The following is a 27,758-nucleotide window of genomic DNA, read 5'->3' as shown; positions in this document are numbered from 1 at the left end:
AGACTAGAATGGTGGTTACCGGAGGCTAGGAGGCATGGCCAATAGAGAGTTGTTTAAAGCGTACAGACTTCAGCTGTAAAGTGAGTAAGTTCTGGGGATGTACTTAAAAGTTGCCAGGATAGTAGATCTTCAATGTTCTCACTATGGAAAAGAAAGGATAAACATGGTGCAGGTATTGGCCAACACTGTAGTGGCAATCATTTTGCAAGATATGAGTGCATCAGACAACATGTTGTACATCTTAAACATATGCAGTGTTGTATGCCACTTATAACTCAATAAAGCTAAGGGGAAAAAGTGGTACATGGTAAAGAGTCCTCTACCAAAACTTAAACTGTTGTACAGTTTTATAACCACCAGTTGAACTCCTGGTTCCCAGTCTGTGTTTATATTGAAGTGATCTGTGGAAAGGGTGGTCCCAACAAAAAAAAGCAGTATAAACATTTAAATAAAGACATTTCACCCATCTTCTTCAGGTGCTTGTGAATCATTGATGTGACCCATAGTACAGGTAAACATTCATTCTGAGTTTACTGTGGACTAGGTGCTTTACATCATGGGAAGCAGTGGTTCTTGAATTTCGGTCCTTCACATGCCTCATTCATGATTTTTGCCCTATCCTTTGATAGTACTTCTCCAATCTAACTTTTTTTTTTTTTTAAAGATTTTATTTATTTATTCGACAGGACAGAGACAGCCAGTGAGAAAGGGAACACAAGCAGGGGGAGTGGGAGAGGAAGAAGCAGGCTCCTAGCAGAGGAGCCTGATGTGGGACTCGATCCCATAACGCTGGGATCACGCCCTGAGCCGGAGGCAGACACTCAACCTCTGTGCTACCCAGGCGCCCCTCCAATCTAACTTTTAAACTTGAAATTCTTTTTCAAAATAATTTTTGTCTTTGCAATAAATGGAAAGCTAGCACCACTTGGATGAATACAGGGTTACTGTGTGAGGAAATAAAATGAAAACAATGTTACGAAAATCTAGGTTCCTGCCAAAGGCTCTTTCCTTTGTCTTAAAAGGAGCAGTTAGCAGATACATGAGAAGTGTTCAGAGGTAAACTAGCACCTCTGACAGATTTCCTCTTTACCTAAATCAAAAAGATTGAAGAAGAATTGGAGAAATTATTTTCTCACTGTATGATTAAATAGTATAGTGACTGTCACCTGAAATGGTGGTATAGGAAATACTGTGTTAAGGCATTGTATTTACTGCTAAATATGCAATTTATCAAATCAGAATAAATTCACAATTTAAAAGCATTTAAAAATAATCTAGAATTCAAACTTGCCACAAAGTGAGAGAATTAATTAAAAATACTTTATTGACTATCAAGCATCAGTTGTTTGGGATCAGGGTATGTTACCTTTCTTTTAAATTTGTCATAATTGCTTTGAGTTGCTATCCCAAACCTGTCTCACCCAGTGATTTGCCTTATATCCATAATAAATCATACATAAATTTACATATGAGATTTTGAATATTACTGTGGATATACAGTAGAATTTGCTGTGGTTTAATTTTTTAACAGCTTTATTGAGGTGTATAAAATAAACATTATAAATGTACACTGATTTTTAATAAATTTATAGAGTTGCACAACCATCATCACAGTCTAGTTTTATGACATTTATAGTAACCCAAAAAGTATCATGCTCATTTGCATTTAACTTCTCCCGCTCCAGCCCCAGGAAACCATTGGCCTTTTTTTGTCCCTTTAGATTTGGCTTTTCTAGAAATGTCTTAGAAAGGTAATCCTATAATGTGTGGTCTCTTGTGTCTGGCTTTTATTTAGCATACTGTTTTTGTGGTACTCCTTTTCATAGCTGAGTATTATTCCATTGTGTGGCTGTACCACATCTTAAAAATCCATTTACCAGTTGATAGATATTTGGTTGTTTATGTTATGGGGTCATTGTGGGTAATGCTGTTGTAAACAACTGTATGTATGTCTTTGCAAAGATGTATGGTATTACTTCTTGTGGGGAGATACTGAGGAATGGAACTATTGGGTCATCTAGTAAGTTGATGTTTAGCTTTTAGGAAACTGCCAAACTATTGCAAAGTAGTGGTAGCATTTACAGTCCTACCGGCAAAGTATGAAAGGTTCTGTTTCTCCACATCCTTCTCAACACTTGTGTTTTAAGTCTTTTTTATTACAGTCAATTTAGTGGGTTTGTACTGGTATCTCATTGTGACTTTAATTTGTACTTTTCTAATAACTGAGAATGTTTACCATCTTTCCATGAGCTCATTAGTCATTTGTATGCCTTATTTGATGACATGTCTATTCAGATCCTTGCACCCCCCTTTTTTTAATTGGAGTGTTTTTGCATTAGTGAGTTGTAAGGGTTCTGGATTTTCAGGTTCTTAGTGTCTTTTGGAGAGTAAAAGCTTAATTTTGATGAAGTCTAGCCTTTTTTTTTTTCTTCTTTTATGAATCATGCTTTTTGTGTGCTGAAAAAGCTTTTGGCCAATGCAAGGTCATAACATCTTATGTTTTCTTTTATAAGTTTTATAATCTAAGCTCTTATACATAGGTCTGTCATCCATTTTGAGTTGACTTTTTTGTTTGTAAAGATCTAAGTTCAGTGTTTTTTGTTTTTGTTTTAGTGTTTTTAACCTGTAGATCCAGCTGTCTTAGCACAATTTCGGAAAGACTCTTCACTATTCAATTGCATTGGTACCTTTTTCAAACATCGATTGACTGTAACAATAAAGGGTTATTTTTGAATTTCCTATTATGTTTTATTCATCAATATGTCTGTTATGCAAGCATCACACTGTAGCTTTGTAGCAAGTTTAGAAAAAGTCCTATTTTGTTTCCAAAATTATTTTGCCCATTCTAGATCGTTTGCATTTCTGTATAAATTTTAGGATTACCTTGTCAGTTTCTACCAAAAACAAAACAAAAAAAACCCCAAAACAAAAATCGGGATTTTGAGGGGATTGCACTAGATCAGTAGAGAGAATTGGTATCTTAATGGTATAGAATATGCCAGTCTGTGAACATGCTATGCAGTGTTTTTTCATTTATTTAGATTAAAAATTTTTTTTTCTTAGCGTTATTTTGTAGTTTTCAGTGCACAGGTCTTCACTTTTGTTAAATTTATTCCCAGGTAATTTTATTTATCTTTTGTGATGCTCTCATGATGTAATTGTTAATTTCATTTTCAGATTGTTATATGTATATAGATGCAAAATTGATTTTTGTATATTGCTGTTTTGGAGCCTTGCCAAAACTTAATTCTCATAGGTTTTTTTTTTTGTTGTTGTTGTTTTCTTAAAGATTTATTTAAGAGAGAGCACGAGTGTGCATGTGCAAGTCGGGGAAAGGGCAGAGGGAGAGGGAAAGAGAATCTCAAGCCGACTCTGTGCTGAGCACAAAGCCCTACACGGGGCTGATCTCACAACCCTGAGATCATGGCCTGAGCCAAAACCCAACAATTGGATGCTCAACCAACTGAGCCACCTGGGTGCCCCTCAGCTTTTGTTGTTGTTGTTGTTGTTAGAACTAATAAACAAGTTCAGCAGAATTGCAAAGCACAAAATCAACATGCAGAAATCAGTTGCATATCTGTACAATAACAATGAACATCCAAAAATGAAGTTCAGAAAACGATTTACAATAGCATCAAAAAGAATTAAATACTTAGGATTAAACTTAACTAAGGAGGTGAAAGACTTGTATGCTGAAAACTATAAAACCGTTGCTGAAAGAAATTAGAGATGTAAATAAATGGAAAGAAATCCTATATTCACAGATTATTAAGATGCCAGTACTACCCAAAGCAGTTTAGAGATTACTGTGATCCGGGGCTTTCTTTTTGATAGAAATATAAAAATCCATCCTAAAATTAATGTGGAATCTCAGGCATTTCCTCTCATCAGTTTTGGTAAAATTTTAGCAATTTTGTACATCTTTTCAGAGAGCCAACTTTTGGTTTTACTGATCTTTTACTGATCTATTTTGTGTTTTCTGTTTTTTTCTGCATTGATTTTTAAATTATTTTCTTTGGGTTTGGTGTTGTATGTTCAGTGGGTTTGGACAAATGTATAATGACCTGTATCTGTCATTGTAATATCGTGTAGAATATTTTCCTTGCCCTTGCAATCCCTTGTGCTCTGCCTATTCATCTCTCCCCCACCAAACATTTGATATGCACTAATTTTATTTTCACTTCAGTTTTTAAAATTTAATCATTTCTTTGAATCATTACATGTGTTATTTACAAGTATGTGGTTTAATTTCCAAATATTTGAGGATTTCCCAAATTTTTTGTTATTGATTCCTAACTTAATTCCATTGTGGCTTGGGACTATGCATTGAATGATTTTATTCCTTTAAGGTTATTAAGACCTGTTTTATGGATTAGCATATGCCTTGTGTTGGAAAATGTTTGATGTGCACTTATAAGGAATATTCTGCTATTGGCAGAGTGTTCTCTAAATGGTAGGTTAAATTGGTTGACATGGTTCAAGTCTTCTATATCCTTATTAATGTTCAGTCTAGCTCTGTCAGTTAATGGATAAACAAAATATGTACACACAATGGAATATTACTCAGCCTTAAAAAGAAAGCAAATCTTGGTACATACTAGAACATAAAAGAATCCTGAAAACATGCCAAACGAAATAAATTTATCACTAAAGGACAAATATTGTGTTTCCACAACAGTGAAATTCATAGAGACAGAAAATAGAGCAGTGATTGCCAGGTAACAGGACAAGGGAGAATTAGAGTATTATTATTTACTGGGTATGGAGTTTCAATTTGGGAAGATGAAAAACATTCTGGGAATGGATGGTGATGGCTTTACAACAATGTGAATGTACTTAAATCCACAGCACTATACATTTAAGGATTAAAAAGGTAAATTTGTTATGCATATTTTACCACTTTAAAAAAATGAAAAGTAGAGGCGCCTGGTTGGCTCAGTTGGTTAAGTGTGTGCCTTCGGCTCAGGTCATGATCCCTGGGTCCTGGGATCAAGTCCCACATCAGGCTCCCTGCTCGGTGGAGAGCCTGTTTTTGTTTATCCATTCATTCATTGATGGACACTTGGGTTGCTTGCATCTTTTGGCTGTTGTGAGTAATGCTGCTGGAACGTTTGTGTTCGAGCCCTTGCATTTGGTTCTTTGGTGTATATATCCCAAAGTGGAATATGTGGAGTATATGGTAATTCTATGTTTAATTTTTTGAGAAATTGCCATACTGTTTTTCTCAGTGGCTACACCATTTTACATTCCCACTGGCAATGCACAAGGGTTCCAGTTTCTCCACTTTCTCACCAATACTGTATGTATTCTTTTCTGGGTTTTTTTTTTGTTGTTGTTGTTGTTCTTTTCTGTTTTTTTTTTTTTTTTCTTGTTCTTTTCATTTTTCACCATTGAATGTAACATTGGCTGTAGATTTTTCCTATATGGCTTTTGTTATGTTTAGGTGGTTTCCTTCTGTTGGCAGTTTGTTGAATGTTTTGATCGTGAAAAGGTGTCGAGTTTTGGCAAATGCTTTTTCTGAATCCATTGAAATGGTCGTGTGTTTTTTTCTTCATTCTGTTAATGTGTTGAATCATCCTTGCGTTCTAGGAATAAATGACACACAGGTCATAGTTTATAATTCTTATGCGATTGAATTTGGTTTGCTAGTGTTTTGTTGAGGAATTTTGTGTCTGTATTCTTTAGGGATATTGACCTGTACGTAGTTTTCTTTTCTTGTAGTTTCTTTTTCTTTAGTATCAGGGTAATGTTGCCTCATAGAATAAGTTAGTAAATGTTCCGGCCTCAATTTTTTAGAAGAGTTTGAGAGAAGAATTGGTGATAATTTTCCTTTAAATGTTGGTAGAATCCACTAACCAAATGGTCATGGGCTTTTCTTCATTGGGAGGTTTTTGATCACTGATTCAGGATTCTTACTAGTTATAAGTTTATTCAGGTTTCTATTTTTTTTTTTTATGATTGAGTCTTGGTTGTTTTTAAGAATTTATCCATTTCACCTAAAGTTATGTAATTTGTTAGCATATTGTTCATAGTAGTGTCTTCTTGCTCATTTCTGAGTTTAGTTTTTTTGAGTCTTTCTTTTTTCTTTAGCTAAGGTTTCATAATTTTGTTGATCTTTTTGAAGAACCAACTCCTGGTTTCTTTGATTTTCTCTCTCTTTTTTAAAAAAGATTTTATTTATTCATTTGAGAGAGAACACGAGAGAGAGCGAGTGTGGGCGCGCGCAAGTATGATTGGGAAGCAGAGGGAGAAGCAGATTCCCCGCTGAGCAGGGAGCCTGACTTGGGGCTCGATCCCAGAGCCCCAGGATCCTGACCTGAGCTGAAGGCAGACACTTAACTGACTTGAGCTACCCACACACCCCGATTTTCTCTATTTTTTAATTTATTTTATTTGTCTCTTCTTTAATCTTTATTATTTCCTTATTCTAGCTTTCGGTTAAATTGTTCTTTTTGTGTTCTCATAAGATGTAAGGTAAGATTGATTTGAGACTTTTCTTTTTTAATATAACCATTTACAATAGTACATTTTCCATTTTGCACTGCTTTTGTTGCATCCCGTACATTTTGGTTATGTTGTGTTTTCATTTATCACAAGGTATTTTCTGATTTCCCTTGTGATTTTTTTTTCCTTTCCCATTGGTTTAAGAATTTGTTGCTTAATTTCCACATGATTTGTGAGTTTCCAGGTTTATTTTTGCTGTTGATCTTTAGTTTCATTTTATTGTGATCAGAAGAAATACTTTTGATTGTTTCAGTCTTTATAAGTTTATTAAGACTTGTGGCCTAATTTATGGTCTGTCTTGGAGAATATTCCATGTGCACTTGGCAAAAATGTATATTTTTCTGTTGTTGCATGGAGTAATATGTATGTCTTTTAGGTCTAGTTAGTTTATAATGCTGTTTTGGTTCTCTGTTACCTTATTTTCTGTCTGATTGTTCTATTTCCCATCACCTTCTTTGAGGTATTACTGTGTAGTATGTTACTTCTGTGTATGTTGTAAGCATACATAAATACAGTGTATTATGTAATTGTTCCTGAACAACACAAGGATTAGGGGCGCTGATCCCCTGCACAGTCACAAATCCATGTATAACTTTTGATTCTCCCCAAACTTAACTAATAATAGGTTACCGTTGACTGAAAACCTTAGTAATAACAGTTGGTTAATGCATATTTTGTAGGTCGTATGTATTATATATTGTATTCTTACAATAAGATAAGATAGAGAAAATAATATGTTAAGAAAATTATAAGTAACAAAACATGCATTACTGTATTATTGAGAAAAGTCTGCATATAAGTGGACTTTCGTAGGTCAAACCTGTTTTATTCAAGGTTCAACTATATTTTTAAAAACTATTGTTTTATAAACTCTGATATTTTTTAGAGAAAAGGAGAAAAGATAAAAGTGTGTATTTATATTTATGTGTATATTTAGCATTGCTTTTGCTCTGTGTTTCTTCCTTTGGATTTGAGTTACCATCTGTGTTAGTGTTCCCCCAACCCCCACCTGGTTCAGTGATTTGCTAGGAATGCTCCTAGTACTCAGCAAATAGTCCTACTCATGTATATAATTTGTTACAATAAAAGGATACAAAGCAAATTTGCCAAAGGTAAGTCTTATTTGGGATAATCTCTTGGAACCAGGTGCAAGCTTTCAATAGTTCTTTTTCAGTACAGTCATGTAAGATGTGCTTATTTCTTCCAGTATCAGATTTTTGTGACAGCGTATGTGCAGTGTTGACTACCTGGGAAGCTCATTATAGACTTATTCCCCAAGGCTTTCTAGTAGGCCATACCCTGAAGGAAAACAGGTGTTTCAGCATAAATCATGTGTTTTGTAGAGTTTAGACGCATTTAGCGTTTTGTATCAGTTAAGCAGTGGTGAGAGCCCTCCCCAAATCCAAGTTCCCAGATGCCAGCCTAGGATCAACCTTACATGCAGACTTTTTTTAGTATAGCAATCTCAGGCTTGTTAACTTTTTTCTGCATGCCATTTGATGTCATTTCTTGTTTTCTGAGAGATCTCTTAGTATTTTTGTAAGGCAGGTTTGCTAGCAACAAATTTTCAATCTGTTTATCTGGAAATACCTTTCCTTTGAAGTTTTGAAAAATAATTCTGTTGGATATAGAATTCATGGTTGACAGGTTGGTGGGTTTGTTTCAGCTTTTAAATATTTTGTTTCATTGCCTTCTGGCCTCCATTGTTTCTGGTGAGAAGTCGGCTGTTAATCATATTTTTGTCCTTTGTGATCAGTCATTTTATTTTTGTTCTCACAACATTTTCTTGTTGGCTTCCAGTAGTTTGTGTGTGGTGTATGTACATAGGTACGTATGTAGGAATTTATCCCACTTAGGTTTTGTCAAGCATTGTGACTCTGGGGCTTAATGTCTTTTATCGAACTTGGGGCATTCACAGCTAGTATTTCTTCAAAAAAAATTTTTTTTTTAATGCTTTGTAACATTTCCTGGAACTTCCCATTATACGTATGTTGCTTCACTTGTTGATCCACAGCCTCTGTTGCTCCATTCACTTCAGACTGTTTTCTGTTTTTTAGATTGGATAATTTTATTGAACTATTTTCGTGTTTATCAATTTTTGTCCTCTCAGATCTGCTGAGTGTATATAATGAAGTTTTCATTTTAGTTATTACACTTTTAAATTTTAGAATTTCTAGAATTGGTTCTTTTTTATTGCTCTTTATTGAGATTCTCCACTTGTTGAGGTATTTTCATATTTTCCTTTATTACTTTAATGTAGTTACCATGACTGTTGTGAATTTTTGTCTGCTATTCGAGGCCCACGCAGAGATAGTTTCTTTTTCCATCAGTCTTGGTCACACTTTTCTGGTTTTTTTGTAGGTTTTCTAGTTTTTTGCTTATAATTGGGTATTTTAGATAATTTATGTTCCTGAGGGTCATTGTTGCTGATTTTGTGTTTTAGTGTCGTTTTTTAGTAACTCATCTGATTTAATTTGTAAAATTTATCTCCCCTGCAGTGTACAGCCACTGACTGACTTCTCTGCTTTATTTTTTCTAATTTTTATCATGGCTTCCTAGGGGTTGCCTCTATGTTTGCAAAAACATCTTGAGCTAGTAAAGCATCTGTTCTCTGTTGATTAATCTGTATGTGTGTTGGGAAGTGCTTGCAAAGTTCAGGACTGTGTGTGTGTGTGTGTGTGTGTGTGTGTGTGTGTGTGTTGGTTCCAGCTTTTACTTGACTTTCTTGGGAACAGCCTTCTAGTGCGCCAGTGATGATGGGAGGGGGCAGGGCTTGGCCTTTCTTTGCTATTCTCTGTGCATTTACCCAGCCTCTCTGTTAGATAGGGATGAGTTAGAGCTTGGGTCCTTTAGGGTTTTCCTCTTCATAAGTAAGAAAAACTGTCTAAAAGTGCACTGAGGATATGTGGTGGGCTTTTCTATTCCCTCTCTGGCTTTCTCATTTCCAGGGTCTCCCTGTTAACATTTCTGGATGGTTGAAGGATGTGCTGCTTGCCCAAACCAGGTCTGCAACCTCTGGCTAGCAGCACTGTCAGCTTTCCAAGGAATTTGCTATTTTTACTGACAGTGCTAAAGAGTGCATTGCCCTCTGCTTCATGCCAAGGCAGCCCACCTCGGGCAGCAGAATTGCTGCTTTTTCATGGACAGCCCCATCCTGGTGGCACTACTACATATCAGTAAAGCTTTGGGGAGAGAATAGGAACAGTCCTGGAAAGAAGATCATCTATTCCCGTCGTTGTTATCTGAAGTTCAACAGTTTTTCATGAATAAACATTTCTTGATTTTTTATTTGCCTTTCCCAAATATTTGAAGTGGTTGTTTTGACAGTTGTATGGCTATTTTGGGGGGATAAGATTTACCAGCATCTTACACTGTGCCATTGCTGGAAGTCCTTGTGTTTGAACTTTTGCTAGGCAATTTTGTTTTCTTGACTTAATGGGGTAAAACTGATCAAATTGGTTGTTTGTGTCAATTTTCAGTTATATATTTAGAAAAAATAATTTTAGTTTTTTTCTGCAGGCAGATGTAATTGTGTTGTCTTCTTGCCATTTGGGAAACTGAGCTGTTTAGTTCCCTTTTGTGTGTATGTGTATGTGCGCGTGCGTGCACGCGTATGCGCGCACACACACAGGGAGGGTGGTAAAGAGAGAGTATATTCAAATCTGGTTATTTACAGCACAGTATTCAATAGCTTTTAGGTCTCATTTATCTGCCATTGCCATGATTGTCAGTTCTTCATTTAAGATCCAGATCCACTACCATCATCTCTGCTGCCATCATCAGTGTTTTTGAAGCACAAAGATGATAAAATTTTTGCTTATTCTTGTTCAGTCTCAGTCACATGAAATGTAAATCCCATTGACCTTGAACTAAAAGAGAACAAATTAGCAAGTATTAAGTGTATATTGTATGTCAGTCTTTGAGGGTTTTTTTTTTTCCTTTGTCTCTCTGATTTATTTCACTTAGCGTAATGCCCTCATTAACATATAGTTACCATGCTGTACATTATATCCCCATAACTTATTTATTTCATAACTGGAAACTTGTACCTTTTTTTAATAATAATATTTTTTTTATTATGTTAGTTACCGTACAGTACATCCCTGGTTTTTGATGTAAAGTTCCATGATTCATTAGTTGCATATAACACCCAGTGCACCATGCAATACGTGCCCTCATTACTACCCATCACCAGCCTATCCCATTCCCCCACCCCCTCCCCTCTGAAGCCCTCAGTTTGTTTCTCAGAGTCCATAGTCTCTCATGCTTCATTCCCCCTTCTGATTACCCCCCTTTCTTTATCCCTTTCTTCTACCAATCTTCATACTTCTTAGGTTCCATAGATGAGTAAAACCGTATGACAATTGTCTTTCTCTGGTTGACTTATTTCACTTAGCATTATCTCTCCAGTGCCGTCCATGTTGCAGCAAATGTTGAGAACTCGTTCTTTCTGATAGCTGAGTAATATTCCATTGTATATATGGACCACGTCTTCTTAATCCAGTCATCTGTTGAAGGGCATCTCGGCTCCTTCCATGATTTAGCTATTGTGGACAATGCTGCTATGAACATTGGGGTGCATATGGCCCTTCTCTTCACTACGTCTGTATCATTGGGGTAAATACCCAGTAGTGCAATGGCTGGATCATAGGGAAGCTCTATTTTTAACTTTTTAAGGGAACTCCACACTGTTTTCCAGAGTGGCTGTACCAACTTGCATTCCCACCAACAGTGTAAGAGGGATCCCCTTTCTCCACATCCTCTCCAACATCTGTTGTTTCTTTCCTTGTCCATTTTTGCCATTCTAACTGGCGTAAGGTGGTATCTCAAGGTGGTTTTGATTTGAATTTCCCTGATGGCTAAAGATTTTGAGCATTTCTTCATGTGTCTGTTAGCCATTTGTGTCTTCATTGGAAAAGTGTCTGTTCATATCTTCTGCCCATTTTTTGATTTGTTTCTTGTGTATTGAGTTTCAGAAGTTCTTTGTAGATCTTGGATACCAGTCTTTTATCTGTAGTGTCATTTGCAAATATCTTCTCTCATTCCGTGGGCTGCCTCTTAGTTTTTTTGACAGTTTCCTTGGCTGTGCAGAAGCTTTTTATCTTGATCAAATCCCACAAGTTCGTTTTTTCTTTTGTTTCTCTTGCCTTTGGAGATGTGTCATGAAAAAGGTTGCTTTGGCAGATGTCGTAGAGGTTGCAGCCTATGTTCTCCTCTGTGATTTTGATGGATTCCTGTCTCACATCGAGGTCTTTCATCCATTTGGAGTTTATCTTTGTGTATGGTGTGAGAGAGTGGTCAACTTTCATTCTTTTGCATGTAGCTGACCAATTTTCCCGGCACCATTTATTGAAGAGACTGTCTTTTTTTGCACTGGATGTTTTTTCCTGCGTTGTCAAAGATTAGTTGCCCAAAGAGCCGAGGGTCCATTTCTGGGTTCTCTGTTCTGTTCCATTGGTCTATATGTCTGTTTTTGTGCCAGTACCATGCTGTCTTTGTGATCACAGCTTTGTAGTATAGCTTGAAATCCGGCTTTGTGATGCCCCCAGCTTTGTTTTTCCTTTTCAACAATTCCTTGTCAATTCGGGGCCTTTTCTGGTTCCACACAAATTTAAGGACTGTTTGTTCCAGTTCTTTGAAAAATGTCACTGGTATTTTGATCAGGATAGCACTGAAAGTGTAGATTGCTCTGGGTAGCATGGACATTTTAACTATGTTAATTCTTCCAATCCATGAGCATGGAATATTTTTCCATCTTTTTGTGTCTTCTTCAATGTCTTTTAAGAGTGATTTGTAGTTTCTAGAATATAGAAGGTCTCTGGTTAATTCCGAGATAATGTATGATTTTTGGTGCTATTGTAAATGGAATGGATTCCCTAATTTCTCTTTCTTCAGTCTCATTGTTCCTGTATAGAAATGCCACTGATTTCTGAGCATTGATTTTGTATCCCGCCACATTACTGAATTGCTCTATAACTTCTAGTAGTTTGGGGTGGAGTCTTTTGGGTTTTCCATATAGAGTATCATGTCATTTGCGAAGAGAGACAGTTTGACTTCTTTGCCGATTTGGATACCTTTGATCCCTTTTTGTCGTCTGATTGCTGTTGCAAGGACTTCTCGTACTGTGTTGAATAATAATGGCGAGAGTGGACATCCTTGTCGTGTTCCTGATCTTAACGGAAAGGCTTCCAGCTTTTCTCCATTGAGAATAATATTTGCTGTAGGCTTTTCATAGATGGTTCTTACGAGATTGAGGAACGTACCCTCTATCCCTACACTCTGAAGTGTTTTAATCAGGAAAGGATGCTGTATTTTCTCAAATGCTTTTTCTGCAACTATTGAGAGGATCATATGATTCTTCACTATTTTCTTGTTGATATAATCTATCATACTGATAGATTTGCGAATGTTGAACCACCCTTGCATCCCAGGGATGAATCCCACTTGGTCATGATGGATAATCCTTTTAGTGTACTGTCGAGTCCTATTAGCTAGGATCTTGTTGAGACTTTTGGCGTCCATATTCATCAGGGATATCGGCCTGTAATTCTCCTTTTTGATGGGGTCTTTGCCTGGTTTGGGGATCAAGGTAATATTGGCCTCATAGAATGAGTTTGGTAGTTTTCCTTCTGTTTCTATTTTTTGAAACAGCTTCAGGAGAATAGGTATTATTTCTTCTTTGAATGTTTGGTAGAATTCCCCAGGGAATCCGTCAGGCCCTGGACTCTTGTTTTTGGGGGAGGTTTTTGATCATTGCTTCAGTCTCTTCATAATTAAACGGTCTGTTTAAAACATCAATTTCTTCTTGTTTCAGTCTTGGTAGTTTGTAGGTTTCCAGGAAGGCATCCATTTCTTCCAGGTTGTTTCATTTATTGGCATAAAGCTGTTGATAAAAGTTTCTAATGATCCTTCCTATTTCATTGGTGTTGGTCTTAATCTCTCCTCTTTCATTCATAATTTTATTAATTTCAGTCCTTTCTCTATTCTTTTGAATAAGTCTGGCCAGTGGCTTATCAATCTTATTTATTCTTTCAAAGAACCAGCTTCTAGTTCTGTTGATCTGCTCTACTGTGTTCCTGGTTTCTAATTCATTGATCTCTGCTCTAATCTTGATCAGCTGCCTTCTCGTGCATGGGTTAGGCCTGTTCTTCTATTCCAGCTTCTTGAGGTGAGAATATAAAAACTGCATTTTAGATTTTTCTGTTCTTTTGAGTGAGGCTTGGATGGGTATGTATTTTCCCCTTAGGATTGCCTTTGCAGTGCCCATAGGTTTTGGACTGATGTGTTTTCATTTTTGTTGGTCTCCAAAAATTGTTTGATCTCCTTCTTTATTACAGGGTTTACCCAATCATTCTTGAGCAGGATGGTTCTTAGTTTCCAAGTGTTTGAGTCTTCCAAATTTTTCCTTGTGATTGAGTTCCAGTTTCAAAGCGTTGTGGTCTGAGAATGTGCAGGGAATAATCTCAGTCTTTTGGTATCGGTTGAGACCTGTTTTGTGACCCAGTATATGGTCTATTCTGGAGAAAGTTCCACGTGCATTCAAAAAGAATGAGTATTCTTTTGTTCTGGGGTGTAGTGTTCTGTATATATCTATGAGGTCCATCTGGTCCAGTATGTCATTCAAAGCTCTTGTTTCTTTGTTGATTTTCTGCTTAGGTGATCTATCTATTGCTGATAGTGGAGCGTTGAGGTCCCTTACTTTTACATATTATTATCTATATGTCTCTTTATTCTGGTTAAGAGTTGGCTTTTGTATCTAGCTGCTCCCCTGTTGGGGGCATAGATATTTATAATTGTCATATCCACTTGTTGGATACATCCTTTAAGAATAATATAGTGTCCTTCTCTATCTCTAACTACAGTCTTTAGTTTTAAATCTAATCTGTCTGATATGAGAATTGCTACCCCAGCTTTCTTTTAAGGTCCATTGGCTTGAAAAATGGTTTTCCATCCCTTCACTTTCAGTCTGGATGTATCTTTAGTTTCAAAATGAGTCCCTTGTAGACAGCAAATGGATGGGTCATGTTTTTTTTTTATCCAGTCTGCAACCCTGTAGCGTTTATGGGAGCATTTAGGCCATTCACATTCAGAGTGATTATTGAGAGATTTTATTTTATTTTATTTTATTTTATTTTATTTTATTTTATTTTATTTTATTTTATTTTATTTTATTATTTTATTTTATTTTATTTTTTAATGATTTTTTATTATGTTAGTCACCATACAGTAAATCCCTGGTTTTTTATGTAAAGTTTGATGATTCATTAGTTGCGTATAACACCCAGTGCACCATGCAATTCGTGCCCTCCTTAATATTTCACTGTTGGCTATGATTTAGCTGTAGGTCTAATGGCCTTTTTTATGTTGAAGTACTTTGCTTTTGCTTGTAGTTTAAAAGTTTTTCTTCTGAAAGGGTGTTGAATTTAGTCATATACTTTTTCATCTGTTTAGATTATTATGTGACTTTAATCTTTACCCTGATAACACAGTGTATCACATTAGTTGATTTTTGTATGTTGACCCATAGTTGTATCCCAAGAATATAAATCAAATTTGGTTGTGGTGTATGATTTTTTTTTTAATGTGCTGTTGAATTCAGTTTTCTAGTAATTCATTGAGGATTTTTGCATCTGTATTCAGAGATAGTGACCTATGATTTTCTTTTCTAGTAGTGCCTTTATCTGGCTTTTTATCAGTGTACTGCAGGCCTCATATAATGAGTTTGAAAGTGTTCCTGCTGCTTCAATATTTTGGTAGAGTTTGAGAAGAATTGGCATTAATTCTTCATTAAACGTTTGGTAGAATTTACCAGTGAAGCCATCTGCTCTTGGGCTTTTCTTGTTGGGGGGTTTTTGATCACAGATTCAATCTGCATACTAGTTATGGGTCTTTTCAGATTTTCTGTTTCTTCATGATTCAGTCTTGATAGGTTGTGTGGTCTAGGAATTTTCCTATTTCTTTGGTGTTGTCCAGTTTGCTGGCGTAGAGTTATCTGTAGTTACCTTTGTGATCTTTTGTATTTTTGTGGTGTCATTTGTAATGTCTCCTTTTATATTTCTTTGAGTTGGTTTTGAGGCTTTTCTTTTTTTTTTTTTTGGTAAGTCTAGCTGAAGTTTTGTCAGTTTTATCTTTTTAAAAAACTTTTATTTTTCTGTTGTTTTACTCTCCTTTATTTCACTTATTTCTCCTTTTATCTTTACTATTTTCTTCCTTTCTTCCTTTCTTTTGATTTTGGACTTTGTTCTTTTTCTAGTTCCTTGAGGTATATAAAATTAGGTTGATTCTAGATCTTCTGTTTTAATGTAGACATTTATTGCTTGTAAACTCCCTTATTTGTACTGCTTTTGCTTTATTCCATAATGTTTGGTATGTTGTATTTTGGTTTTGTTTCAAGGTATTTTCTAATTTGCCTTTTGATTTCTTCTTTGACCTGTTTGTTGTTGTTCAAGGGTGTGTTAATTTCCACATATTCGTGAGCTTTCTTTCTTTCTTCCTTCCACCCTCCCTCCTTTCCTTCCCTTTTTTCTGCCCTGTTGATTTTTAGTTTCATTCCATTGTGGTCAGAAAAGATAGTTGATATGATTTCAGTCTTAAATTTAAGACTTGTTTTGTGACCTAACATGTGATCTGTCCTGGTGAATGTTCCATGTATGCTTGAGAAGAATGTGTATTCTGCTGTTTGCAGAAAGTTCTGTACATATGTGTTAGCTTCATTTGATCTATAATGTTGTTCAAGTCTTCAGTTTCTTCATAGATTTTGTCTCCATGTTCTGTCCATTATTGGAAGCAGGTTATTGAAGAGCCCTACTGTTGTATTGCTGTTTACTTTATTCAGTTCTGCACGTATTTGCTTTATTTATTTAGATGCTCTGATGTTACACATAATATATTACTCTTTCTATGTATTTATAATTGTTAGGTCTTCTTGGTGAATTTACCCTTTTATTATTATGTAATGTCTTTTTCCTCTTCTGACACTTTCTGACTTAAAGTCAGTTTTGTCTGATATAACCTTCTCTGCCTTCCTTTGGTTACTATTTGCATGGAGTATCTTTTTCTATCCTGTCACTTTCAGCCTATGTATGTTCTTAAATCTAATGTGATTTCTGGTAAGCAAGTCTAGTGGTGATGAACTCCCTCAGCTTTTGTGTAGGAAAGACTATGTTGCCTTTATTTTTGAAGGACACTACTACTGGAATTTGTATTGGCAGCTTTGTTGGCAGCTTTTTTCTTTCAGCTCTTCATCTCACACCCTTCTGGCCTGCAAGGTTTCTCCTAAGAAACTCACTTTTAGTCTAATGGAGGTTCCTTTGTAAATGACAATTTGCCTTTTCCTTATGCTTTCAAAATTCTCACTGCTTTAACTTTTGACAGTTTGATTATAATTTTTCTCAGTGTATAATTTTGAGTTTCCTTCTTTAGGTTTCTTTGGACTTCCTGGAACTGTATGGCCATTTCCTTCCCCAGAATTAGGAATTTTTCAGACATTGTTTTTTTTAAATAAGCTCTCAGGGGCGCCTGAGTGGCTCAGTCGTTGGGCATCTGCCTTCAGCTCAGGGCGTGATCCTGGTGTTCTGGGATCGAGCCCCACATCAGGCTCCTCTGCTGGGAGTGTGCTTCTTCCTTTCCTGCTCCCCCTGCTTGTGTTCCCTCTCTCACTGCCTGTCTCTCTCTGTTGAATAAATAAAATCTTAAAAAAAAAAAAAAAAGCTTTCAGGTCTGTTTTCCTGCTATGCATGTATTGGTCTGCTTTTTGGTGTCCCATAAGTTTCTTAAGCTTTCTGTGGTTTTTTTTTTCATGTTTTTCTTATTGGTCTTGTGATTGAATGATTTCCAGTGACCTTTCTTAGAGGTTGCTGATCCTTTTTTCTGCTTGATACGGTCTTCCATTGAACCTCTCTATTGAATTTTTTATTTCAGTTATATTCTTCAGCTTTATAATTTGATACTATGGTATATTTTCTGTCTCTTTGTTGAAATTCTCTTTGTTCATCCATTGTTCTTCCAGTCTCAGTGAACATTTTTATGGTGGTTATTTTGAATTATTTTTCTGGTAAGTCGTATAGGTGTGTTTCATTTGGGTCTATTTCTGGAGATTTTTTTTCTTTTTTTTTTTTGTTTTTTTTTTTTTTTTTTTTTTTTTTAAAGATTTTATTTATTTATTTGACAGAGATAGAGACAGCCAGCGAGAGAGGGAACACAAGCAGGGGGAGTGGGAGAGGAAGAAGCAGGCTCATAGCAGAAGAGCCTGACGTGGGGCTCGATCCCACAAAGCCGGGATCACGCCCTGAGCCGAAGGCAGACGCTTAACCGCTGTGCCACCCAGGCGCCCCTGGAGATTTTTTTTCTTTCCTTTGTTTAGAACACAATTGACCTGTTTCTTCATCTTCCATGATTCTCTGTTGGTGTCTGTGCATTAGACAGAACAGTCACCAATCCCACTCTCCATAGACTGGTCTCATATATTAGAAGACACCCTCCCTCCCCCCACAGGCCCTTCCCCCGCCTCCGCCCTACCCCCACCAGTCTGGCCAGAGATTCTGGTGACCTCTCAGACCTTCATGCTAGTCCAACACACTTCCTTTGTTTTTTGTGGCATCCAAGTGTCTAAGGTATTCTGAATCCCCTCAGTGCACTGTAACAAATGAACTGAAGCCATTCCCCAGGTGTCCTTCAGAAAAGTTGGATTGTTCTATGCTCCATTAACTCTTTCTCTCTCTAGGGAGAAGGTGGAAGCTGTTCTTTTTTCCCCTTATCCACTAGCTCTGTGCTGAGTCAGGGGAGGGGCTATGGCAACTGCTAGCCTGTACTCTGTTTCTGCTCTCACAACCTCCCTGGTGACTAGATTATGCCAGGTCTTATCAATGCCTCATGAAAGGCAAGACAGACCCTCTTCCCTCCCTTTGGACAGCCCCCAGAAAAGTTCGGGCATTGGACTTGTGGGCTCTTCTTCCCAAGAAGAAGTTGGAGGGTGGAGGGTTTTGTCCTGTGTTGGGGGTGGAGGTTCTGGCAGGAGGGTGTTCCCACATCTCCCATGCAGCTTTGATGAGTCTGATTTTGTGTTCGTACAGCCTTCAGGTGCCTTTCAGTTATTAATTTCTAGATTTCTCGCCAAAGGGAATTTTTCTGTGAATTGTTCCTGAATTTATGTATTTGTTGGGGGGAGGGGTAGAGAGTCCAGAGTTTCCTGATCTCCCATCTTGCTGATGTCATTCCTGCCAAGATACTGATTTTTAATTTTTAATTGATATTTTTAGTACAAATAGCTGATTTCTAACCATTTTAATGTGTTTGGAATATGCTAGCTTCTTAGAAACTTTTGTATTTTGTTTTTAGAGATTTTAAGGGAATGGCTTATGCAACACTTCCAAATGCTAATGTAAAAGAAGCTAGCCATAAAAACAGAATATTCTAGTTGGTAAATTTGTCTACTATAGGAATATACTTAGCAGTTCCAAACTAGTCTGTGCATATAGTAGAGTTGAACAAAGAGCTAAATTAATTCTATGAAATGGTAACAAAGAAAAAGTTACAAGTAAGGGAGAAAGGCTAGAACAAACCACATTGTGCTTGATTATTCTCCAGTGTTTCTCTATGTAAATATATACATATGTATATATGGAAAGAAATATAGAAAGATAATGTGGTCATGAATGGTTTAGTATAAGTTTGTATGTTTCCTACTGTGTTTGCTGAGAGGATCTAGAAACAATGACACTGCATTAGCAATACACATCTTGTTTCCGGATCTTGTTTTTTATTTTATTTTTATTTTATTTTTTAAGATTTTATTTGTTTGACAGAGAGAGCACAAGCAGGGGGAGTGTCAGGCAGAGGGAGAAGCAGGCTCCCGGCTGAGCGGGGAGCCCAGTACGGGACTCCATCCCAGGACCCTGGAGTCATGACCTGAGCTAAAGGCAGAAGCTTAACTGACTGAGCCACCCAGGTGCCCTCAGATATTTTTAAAATACCATTCTGTAATATAAAATGGAACACTGGTCCCTGGAAAAATGGCTGCTTCTAGGACAATGGCAGGGAAAGTACAAGATGACCCTTTGGAACTTCTTATATTACCAGAAAGTGGATGTCCAGTTGTTTCAGCACCATTTGATGAAAACACCATGCGTCTCCATTGTATTACCTTTGCTCTTTTGTTGAAGGTCACTTGACTGTATTTATGTGGGTCTATTTTTGGTGCTCTGTGTTCTATTGATCTGTTTTCTGTTCTTTTGCCAATACCACATTGTCTTCATTACTGTATCTTTATAGTAAGTCTTGAAGTAGCATCAAGTCCTTCAACTTCGTTCTTCTTCAATATTGAGTTGGCCATTCTGGGTCTTTTGCCTCTCCATATAAACTTTAGAGTCAGCCTGTTGGTAATCTCTAAAATAACATGCTGTGGTTTTGATTTGGATTGTGTTGAATCTGTAGTTCAAGTTGTAAGAACTAACGTCTTGATTATATTAGATCTTCCCATCCATGAACTTGGACTATCCCTCCATTTATTTAGTTCATTTTAAATTTTGTTCATCAATGTTTTATAGTTTTGATCTTATACATATCCTGTTGGATTTATGCCTAAATATTTTTTGGTTGCTAATACAAAAGCTATTGTGGTTTTAATTTCGAATTCTGCTTGTTCACTGCTGTTAAATAAAAAAACAGTCGATTTTTATGTGAACATTGCATTCTGTAACCTTATTAATAATTGTTATTACCATGTTATTTTGTTGGTGGTTCCTTTGGATTTCTATATAGGCAGTCGTGTTATATATAAACAAAGAAAGTTGTACTTTTTTTTCTTCTTAATCTGTTATCTTTTATTTCCTTTTCTTAATACATTAGCAAGGACTTCCAGTGTGATTTTGAAAAGGAGTGGTGAGAGGGAGTATCTTTACCTTGTTCCTGAGTTTAGCAGGAAAGCTTCTAGTTTCTTACCAGTGAGTATGATGTTAGTTACAGGTTCTTTGTAGGTATTCTTTGTCAGATTGAAGAAGTTCCCCTTATTCTTAGTTTACTGAGAGTTTTTATCATGAATGGGTATTGAATTTTGTTAATTTCTTTTTCTGCATCTGTTGATATGATCATGTGGTTTTTCTTCTTTAGTCTACTGATTTGTAATACATGAATTGATTTTTGCATGTTGATCCAGCCTTGCATTCCTGGAGTAGATTCCACTTGGTTGTAGTGTATAATTCTTTTTAAACATTGTTGGATTAGACTTGCTAATATTTTGAGAATTTTTACAGATATGTTTATGAGAGATATTGGTCTGTTGTTTAATATTCTTATAAAGTTTTTGTCTAGTTTTAGTATTTGACCAATGTTGACCTCAGATAGAGTTAGGAAGTAACCTCTTTGCTTCTGTTTTCTGGAATAGATTGTAGAGAATTTGTATAATTTCTTAATAAGTATTTGACTAGTGAATTCACTAGTGAACCCATCTAGGCCTGTTTCTGTTTTTGAAGGTTATTAGCTATCAATTTAATAACTTAAATAGATATATTCCTTTTCAGACTATCTTTCCTTTTGGGTCTTGTTAGTTGATTTGTTTGGGCTAATTAGGGCTGATGGCTTATATTGTTATCTTCTATACACATTTAGAATTATTAAAAGATTTTCAGATTACTCCGTGATAAATTATCTTAAACTTGTTTTGTATATATCTTTATGGCATACTAATAAACCTCTTTCCTTCCAGCCCAGTGTGTTAATTGTAACCTACAAGGAACCTGAAAAATCATCTTCTCAGTTTGGATCCTACAAACAAGCTGAATGGAGGCCAGATAGTACCATGATAGCTGTGTCAGTAAGTAGCATTTTCAATTTTAATAGTGTTTTTTCTTATGAAATCATTACATTGCATTTAAATTTGATTCTTTTAGATGCCTTCATTTCAGTCTTTCCCACCCATTAGCATTTATCTTCTGTGATAGGAATTGCTGTACTGATTCTTCTCTTGGTACTCTTATTGTATCTTTTTGTGATCGTGCTGTTTCTTTGCTTCCCTAATATAGTGTCTGTGTCCTTTTCTCTTTATTCTTCTCAGTTTCTTGTTTTGTCCTAATACAAAATTGTAAAGCTTTCATCTCTACTCACATGGGGTACTCCCAAATTTATGTTTTAAGGCCTGCCTTCCATCCTTAAGGATGTCTCACAAAAATCATAACATTTACGTTTTTATGTCACAATAAATTCTCATATCCCTTTGGGTCTATTTCTGCATTTCTCCTCTGTTCCATTAATGTGCTTAGATGTGGTCCATTTTACCTTTTCAGCCCGTGTTTTGTCACTGTCATTTTTTTGGACTGTCACTAATTTAAATAGCAATCGTATATGGTTAATATTTGTTGAGCATCTTCTATGTAAGTACTAGTATAATCACTACACGTGGATCATCTCATTTAAATTTTAAATTGACACTTTGAAGTTCATACTGTTATCTTTCATAATAGATGAAGTAATATTGAAGAGTTGAGGAAGTAAGTTTAATCCAAAATTATAGAAATGGTGTATATTGGAAAGAAGGGATTAAATGAGGTATTTAGATTCCATTTACTGTAAAGGCATAACTTGTAGTATGCTTTGCTTTATTGAACTTTAAAGTTACTGCATATTTTACAAATTGAAAGTTTGGTAATTTTGGTAATTCTCACAATATTTCAGACTTTTTAATTATATTATTTGTTATAGTAATTTGTGGTCAGTGATCTTTGATGTTACTATTGAAATCGTTTTAGGGTGCCATAAACAGTGCCCAAACGAGATAGCAAACTTAACTGATAAATGTTGGGTGTGTTCTGTTCTACTGACCCACTCTTTCCTGTTTTTCTCCTCCTCTGTGGGTCTCCCAATTTCCTGAGAAACAACTATATTGAAATTAGGCCAATTTATAACCCTACAGTATAGTCTCTTAAGTGTTCAACTGAAAGAAAGGGCCACACGCCTCTCACTTTCAGTCAAAAGCTAGACATGATTCAAGCTAGTGAGGAAGGCATGTTGAAAGCGGAGGCCTCTTGTGCCAGTTAGCCACGTCGTGAATGTGAAGGAAAAGCTCCTGAAGGAAATGAGAAGTGCTACCTCCGTGAACACAAGAACAATAGGAAAGTGAAACAGCTTTTCTGCCGATGTGGAGAACGTTTAGTGGATAAAAGGTCAAACCAGCCACGCCATTCCTTTCAGCCAAAGCCTAACCCAGAGCCAGGCCCTGACTCTCTTCCATTCTGGGAAGGCGGGGAGAGAGGAGGAAGCTGCAGAAGACAAGTCTGAAGCTAGCAGAAATCGGTTTGTGAGGTTTAGGAAGGAAGCCGTGTCTGTGGCATTAAGTGCAAGGCGAAGCAGCAGGTGCTGCTGTGGGAGCCACAGCGAGTGATCCAGAAGATCTGGCCGAGCTCATGACCGAAGGAGGCTCCACTGACCAACAGATTTTCAGTGTGGGTGCGAGAGCCTCCCACAGGAAGAAGATGCCATCTAGGACGTTCCTGGCTGGAGAGGAGAAGTCCGCGCCTGCCTTCAAAGCTTCCAAGGACAGGCCGATCGTCTGGTCGGGGCTGATGCGGTTGGTGACTTTTTACTTGTAGCAGGTGCGTATTTATCATTTCCCAAGTCCTAGGGCCCTTAGGAATTAGAGTAAATCTACTCTGCCTGTGCTGCGTAAATGGAATAGCAGGACAGCACATCTGTTCACAGCATGGTTTACTGAATGTTTCAAGCCCACTGTTGAGACCCACTAAGGAAAAAAAAGATTCCTTTCGCATATCACTTACTCTGTACCTGATCGCACGAGAGTTCTGATGGAGTTGGACAGTGCGATTTGTGTTGTTTTCACGTCTCCTAACACAGCATCCGTTCTGCAGCCCATGGATCAAGGAGTCATTTCAACTGGCAAGTCGTCTTCTTTAAGAAATAACATTTCTTAAGGCTGTAGCTGCCGTAGATAGTGAGTCCTCTGATGGATCTGGGCAAAGTCAATTGAAAACCTCTGGGAAGGATTCGCCATCGTAGATTTCATGAAGAACATTCATGATTCACGGGGAGAGATCAGAATATCAACATTAGTAGGAATTTGGAAGAAGTTGATTCCAGTCTTTACGGATGGCTTCGAGGGGTTCAGGACTTCAGAGGAAGAGGTCACTGCAGAAACGGTGGAAATAGCAAGAGAACTAGAAGTAGAAGTGGAGTCTGAAGATGGGACGGAACTGCTGCGATCTTTAGGATACAACTGGAACAGAAGAGCTGCTGCTGATGAATGAGCAGAGAAAGTGGTTTCTTGAAGTGGGATCTACTCCTGGTGAAGGTGCTGTGAAGACCATTGAAATGACGTCAAAGGACTTAGAATATCGGGTCAACTTAGTTCCTAGAGCAGTGACCGGGTTTGAGAGGGTCGACTCCAGTTTTGAAAGTTCTGTGGGTAAAAGCTATCAAACAGCATTGCAGGCTGCAGAGAAAGTTTTGTGAAAGAGAGAGTCAGTTGATGCACTGGACTTCATTGTTGTTTTAAGAAGTGGCCACAGCCACCCTGACCTTCAGCAGCCACCACCCTGTTCAGCAGCCATCACCCTCAGAAAGATTTTGAGTTGCAGGAGGCTCAGATGATAGGATTTGTTAGCAATCCGGTATTTTTAAATTAGGGTATGTACATTGTATTTTTAAACATAATGCTGTTGCATACCTAAAAAATGACAGTGTAGTGTAAATACAACTTTCATATGTGCTGGAAGACCAAAAAATTCATCTGACTTGTTTATCATGAAATTCGCTTTAGTGAGATGTTCTGGAACTGAAGCTGCACCATCTCAGAGGTGTGCCTGTATTCCTAACTTCTACATTAACTTCCCCCTCTGCTTTCTGTCCTTTTTTTTTTTAGGCTACGCTATGTAATGCTAACTAGGTTAATCATCAAAAAATGGTCCACATTATGAAAAGTTCCTCACTTCTGCAGACTACCACCTACATACCAAATCTACCCTTCTGCCTGATTTTGTAAGGATAATGAATTAAGAATAGTTCAGCATATTTAAATTATTAAGAAAAAGTCAAAGGGAAATATTCTTGACATCTGAAAATTATGAATTCTATTTTTTTAACTTATTTTTTAAATTTGGAGTGTAACATACAGTGTTTTATTTTCAGGTTTAAAAAAATTATTCAGCAATTCTGTACATTTCTCAGTGTTCATCAAGATAAGTGTACTCTTAATCCCCTTTATATATTTCACCCATCCTCCCCATACACCTCTTCTGTGGTAGCCACCAGTTTGTTCTCTGTATTTTAGAGTCTGGTTTTTTGTTTTTCTTTTTTTCCTTGTTCATATGTTTTGTTTCTTAAATTCTATATATGAGTGAAAACATATGGTATGTGTCTTTTTCTAACTTACTTTACTTTATACTCTAGCTCCATCCTTGTTGTTAATGGCAAGATCTCAGTCATTTTTATGACAGAGCAATATCCCATTGCATGTGTATGTACACCACTTCTCTATCCTTTCATCCAGGACTGGATACTTGGGCTGTATTTGTAATTTGGTTATTATAAATAGTGCTTCAGTAAACGTAGTGCTGTATATATTTTTTCAAATAAGTGTTCTTGTATTCTTTGGGTAAATATCCAGAAGTGGAATTACTGGAACAGATGGGGTTTCTATTTTTAATTTTTTAAGGAACCTACATACTACTTTCCACAGTGGCTACAACAGTTTCCATTCCCACCAGAAGTGCATGACAGTTCCTTTTTCTCCATGTCCTCACTGACAGTTACTTCTTGTGGTTTTTGTTTGTTTTGCCTGTTTTTGTTTGTATTGGAGGCTCAGGTGGCACATGATAGTTCATAAAATGGCTTCAGAGGTAGGCATGCTTGTGTTTTTGATTCTAGCTATTCTGACAGATGTAAAGTGATATCTCATTGTGATTTTGATTTTCATTTCCCTGATGATGAGTGATGTTTAACATCTTGTCACGTTGTCTGTTGGCCATTTGTATGTCTTCTTGGGAAGAATGTCTATGTAGGTCCTCTGCCCAATTTTAATTGGATTACTTGGGGTTTTTTTGTTGTTGAGTTGTAGAAGTTCTTTATATATTTTGGATACTAACCCCTTGTCAGATATATCATTTGCAAATATCTCCCATTCAGTAGGTGGCCTTTGTGTTTTGCTGGTTTCCTTCCCTGTGCAAAAAAAACTTTTTATTTTGGTTTAGTCTCTATAGTTTAATTTTGTTTTTGTTTCCCTTGTCAAAGGACACAATCTAGAGAAATGATTCTTCGGCCAAACTCAAAGAAATTACTGCCTATGTTCTCTTCTAGGAATTTTATGATTTCAAGTCTCACATGTAGGTCTTTAACCCATTCTGGGTTTAGTTTTGTGTATGGTGTAAGAAAGTGGTTCAGTTTCATTCTTCTGTATGTTGCTGTCCAGTTTTCCCAGCATTATTTGCTGAAGAGACTGCCTTTTCTCCGTTGTATGTGCTTGCCTTTTTTTTTTTTTTTTAATAAATTGACCATGTAATTGTTGGTTTGTTTCTGGGCTCTTTATTCTTTTATATTGATCTATGTGTTTATGTGCCAGTATCATACTGTTTTGATTACTACAGCTTCAATGTATATCTTGAAGTCTGGGATTGTGATACCTCCATCTTTGTCCCTATTTTTCAAGATTGCTTTGGCTATTCGGGTTCTTTCACAGTTCCATACAAATCGTGGGATTTTTTTTTTTTTCTAGCTCTGTGAAAAAAATTGTTGATACTTTGATAAGGATTGCATTAAATCTGTAGATTGCTTTGTATAGCATGGGCGTTTTAACAATATTGGGTCTTCCAGTCCATGTGCATGGAATATCTTTCCATTTGTTTGTGTCACCTTCAGGTTCTTTCATCAGTGTTTTATAGTTTTCAGGGTACAAATCTTTCACCTCCTTGGTTAAGTTTATTCTTAGGTATTTTATTCTTTTTAGTGTAATTGTAAATGGGATAGTTTTCTAAATTTCTTTTTCTGCTACTTCATTATTGTATAGAAATGAACCACATTTCTGTATATTAATTTAGTATCATATGGCTTTACTGAATTTATCAGTTCTAGTAGTATTTTGGTGGATGGAGTCGTGAGGATTTTATATATATATATATATATATATATATATATATATATATATATATATATGGCATCGTGTCATTTGCAAATAGTGAAAGTTTTACTTTACTAATTTGGATTTTTTTTTTTTTTGGTCTAATTGATGTGACTAGGTCTTTGACTATGTTGAATAAAAGTGGTGAGAATACACATTTTTGTCTTTATTATGTTGAGATATGTTTACTCTAAAATTTCTTTGTTGAGAGTTTTTATCCTGAATGGTTGTAGTACTTTGTCAGATGCTTTCTCTGCATCTATTGAGATGATCCTATGATTTTTATCCTTTCTCTTGTTAATGTGATGTATCACATTGATTGATTTGGGCATACCGAACCACCTTTACTTCCCTGGAATAAATCCCACTTGATTGTGGTGAATGATTTTTTTTTTTTTTCTTAGTGTACTGTTGTATTCTGTTTGCCAGTACTTTGTTGAACATTTCTGCATCTATATTCATCAGAGATAGTGGCTTGTAATTTTTTCTTTGTAATGTCTTTATCTGGTTTTTATATCAGTGTAATGCTGGCCTGATAGAGTAAGTTTGGAAGCTTTTCTTCCTCTTCTGGTTTTTGGAATAGTTTGAGAAGAATAGGTATTAACTCTTCTTCAGCTGTTTGGTAGAGTTTACCAGAGAAGCTTTCTGGACTTTTGTTTATTGGGAGTTTTTTATTACTGGTTCAGTTTCTTTGCTGGTAATTGATCCGTTCAAATTTTCTATTTTGTCCTTTCATTTTGAAGGGTTATATGTTTCTAGGCATGTATCCATTTCTTCTAGGTCATCCAGTTTGTTAGCATGTAATTTTTTTTATAATATTCTCCTGAAATCTTTTGTATTTCTGTGGTGTCCCTTGTTAATTCTCTTCGTTCATCTGATTTTAGTTACCTGAGATCTCTCTCTCTTGTTTTGATGAGTCTGGCTAAAGGTTTATCAATTTTGTTTATCTTTTCAGAGAACCAGCTCCTGGTTTCATTGACCTGTTCGTGTGTGTGTGTGTGTGTGTGTGTGTGTATGTGTATGTGTATGTGTGTGTAGTCTCTCTCATGTATTTCTGCTCTAGTCTTTATTATTTATTTCCTTCCTACTGGTTTTGGGTTTTCTTTGTTCTTTTCCTGTCTCTTGTACCTGTAAGGTA

At 36.4% G+C, this 27,758-nt stretch overlaps 1 protein-coding gene across 4 annotated transcripts in view; it reads left to right on the top strand.

Moving 5' to 3' along the window:
* RIC1 (RIC1 partner of RAB6A GEF complex) overlaps nt 1-27,758 on the top strand; it is a 134,462-nt gene that overhangs the window by 5,016 nt on the left and 101,688 nt on the right. For 3 of the 4 annotated variants that reach the window (XM_045772357.2, XM_045772356.2, XM_045772355.2), the window contains exon 2: nt 21,206-21,313. In XM_045772357.2, the coding sequence (XP_045628313.2) occupies nt 21,206-21,313 (108 nt within the window). Of the gene's footprint in view, nt 1-21,205; nt 21,314-27,758 lie in introns of those variants that run through there. The other variant, XM_087858881.1, reaches the window with a different exon arrangement.

The sequence above is a fragment of the Ursus americanus genome, chromosome 34 (assembly GCF_024610735.1).
Source record: "Ursus americanus isolate L20-20 chromosome 34, mUrsAme1.1.p, whole genome shotgun sequence".
Taxonomy (NCBI): Eukaryota; Metazoa; Chordata; class Mammalia; order Carnivora; family Ursidae; genus Ursus; species Ursus americanus.
This window is presented reverse-complemented; position numbering and strand designations above follow the sequence as displayed.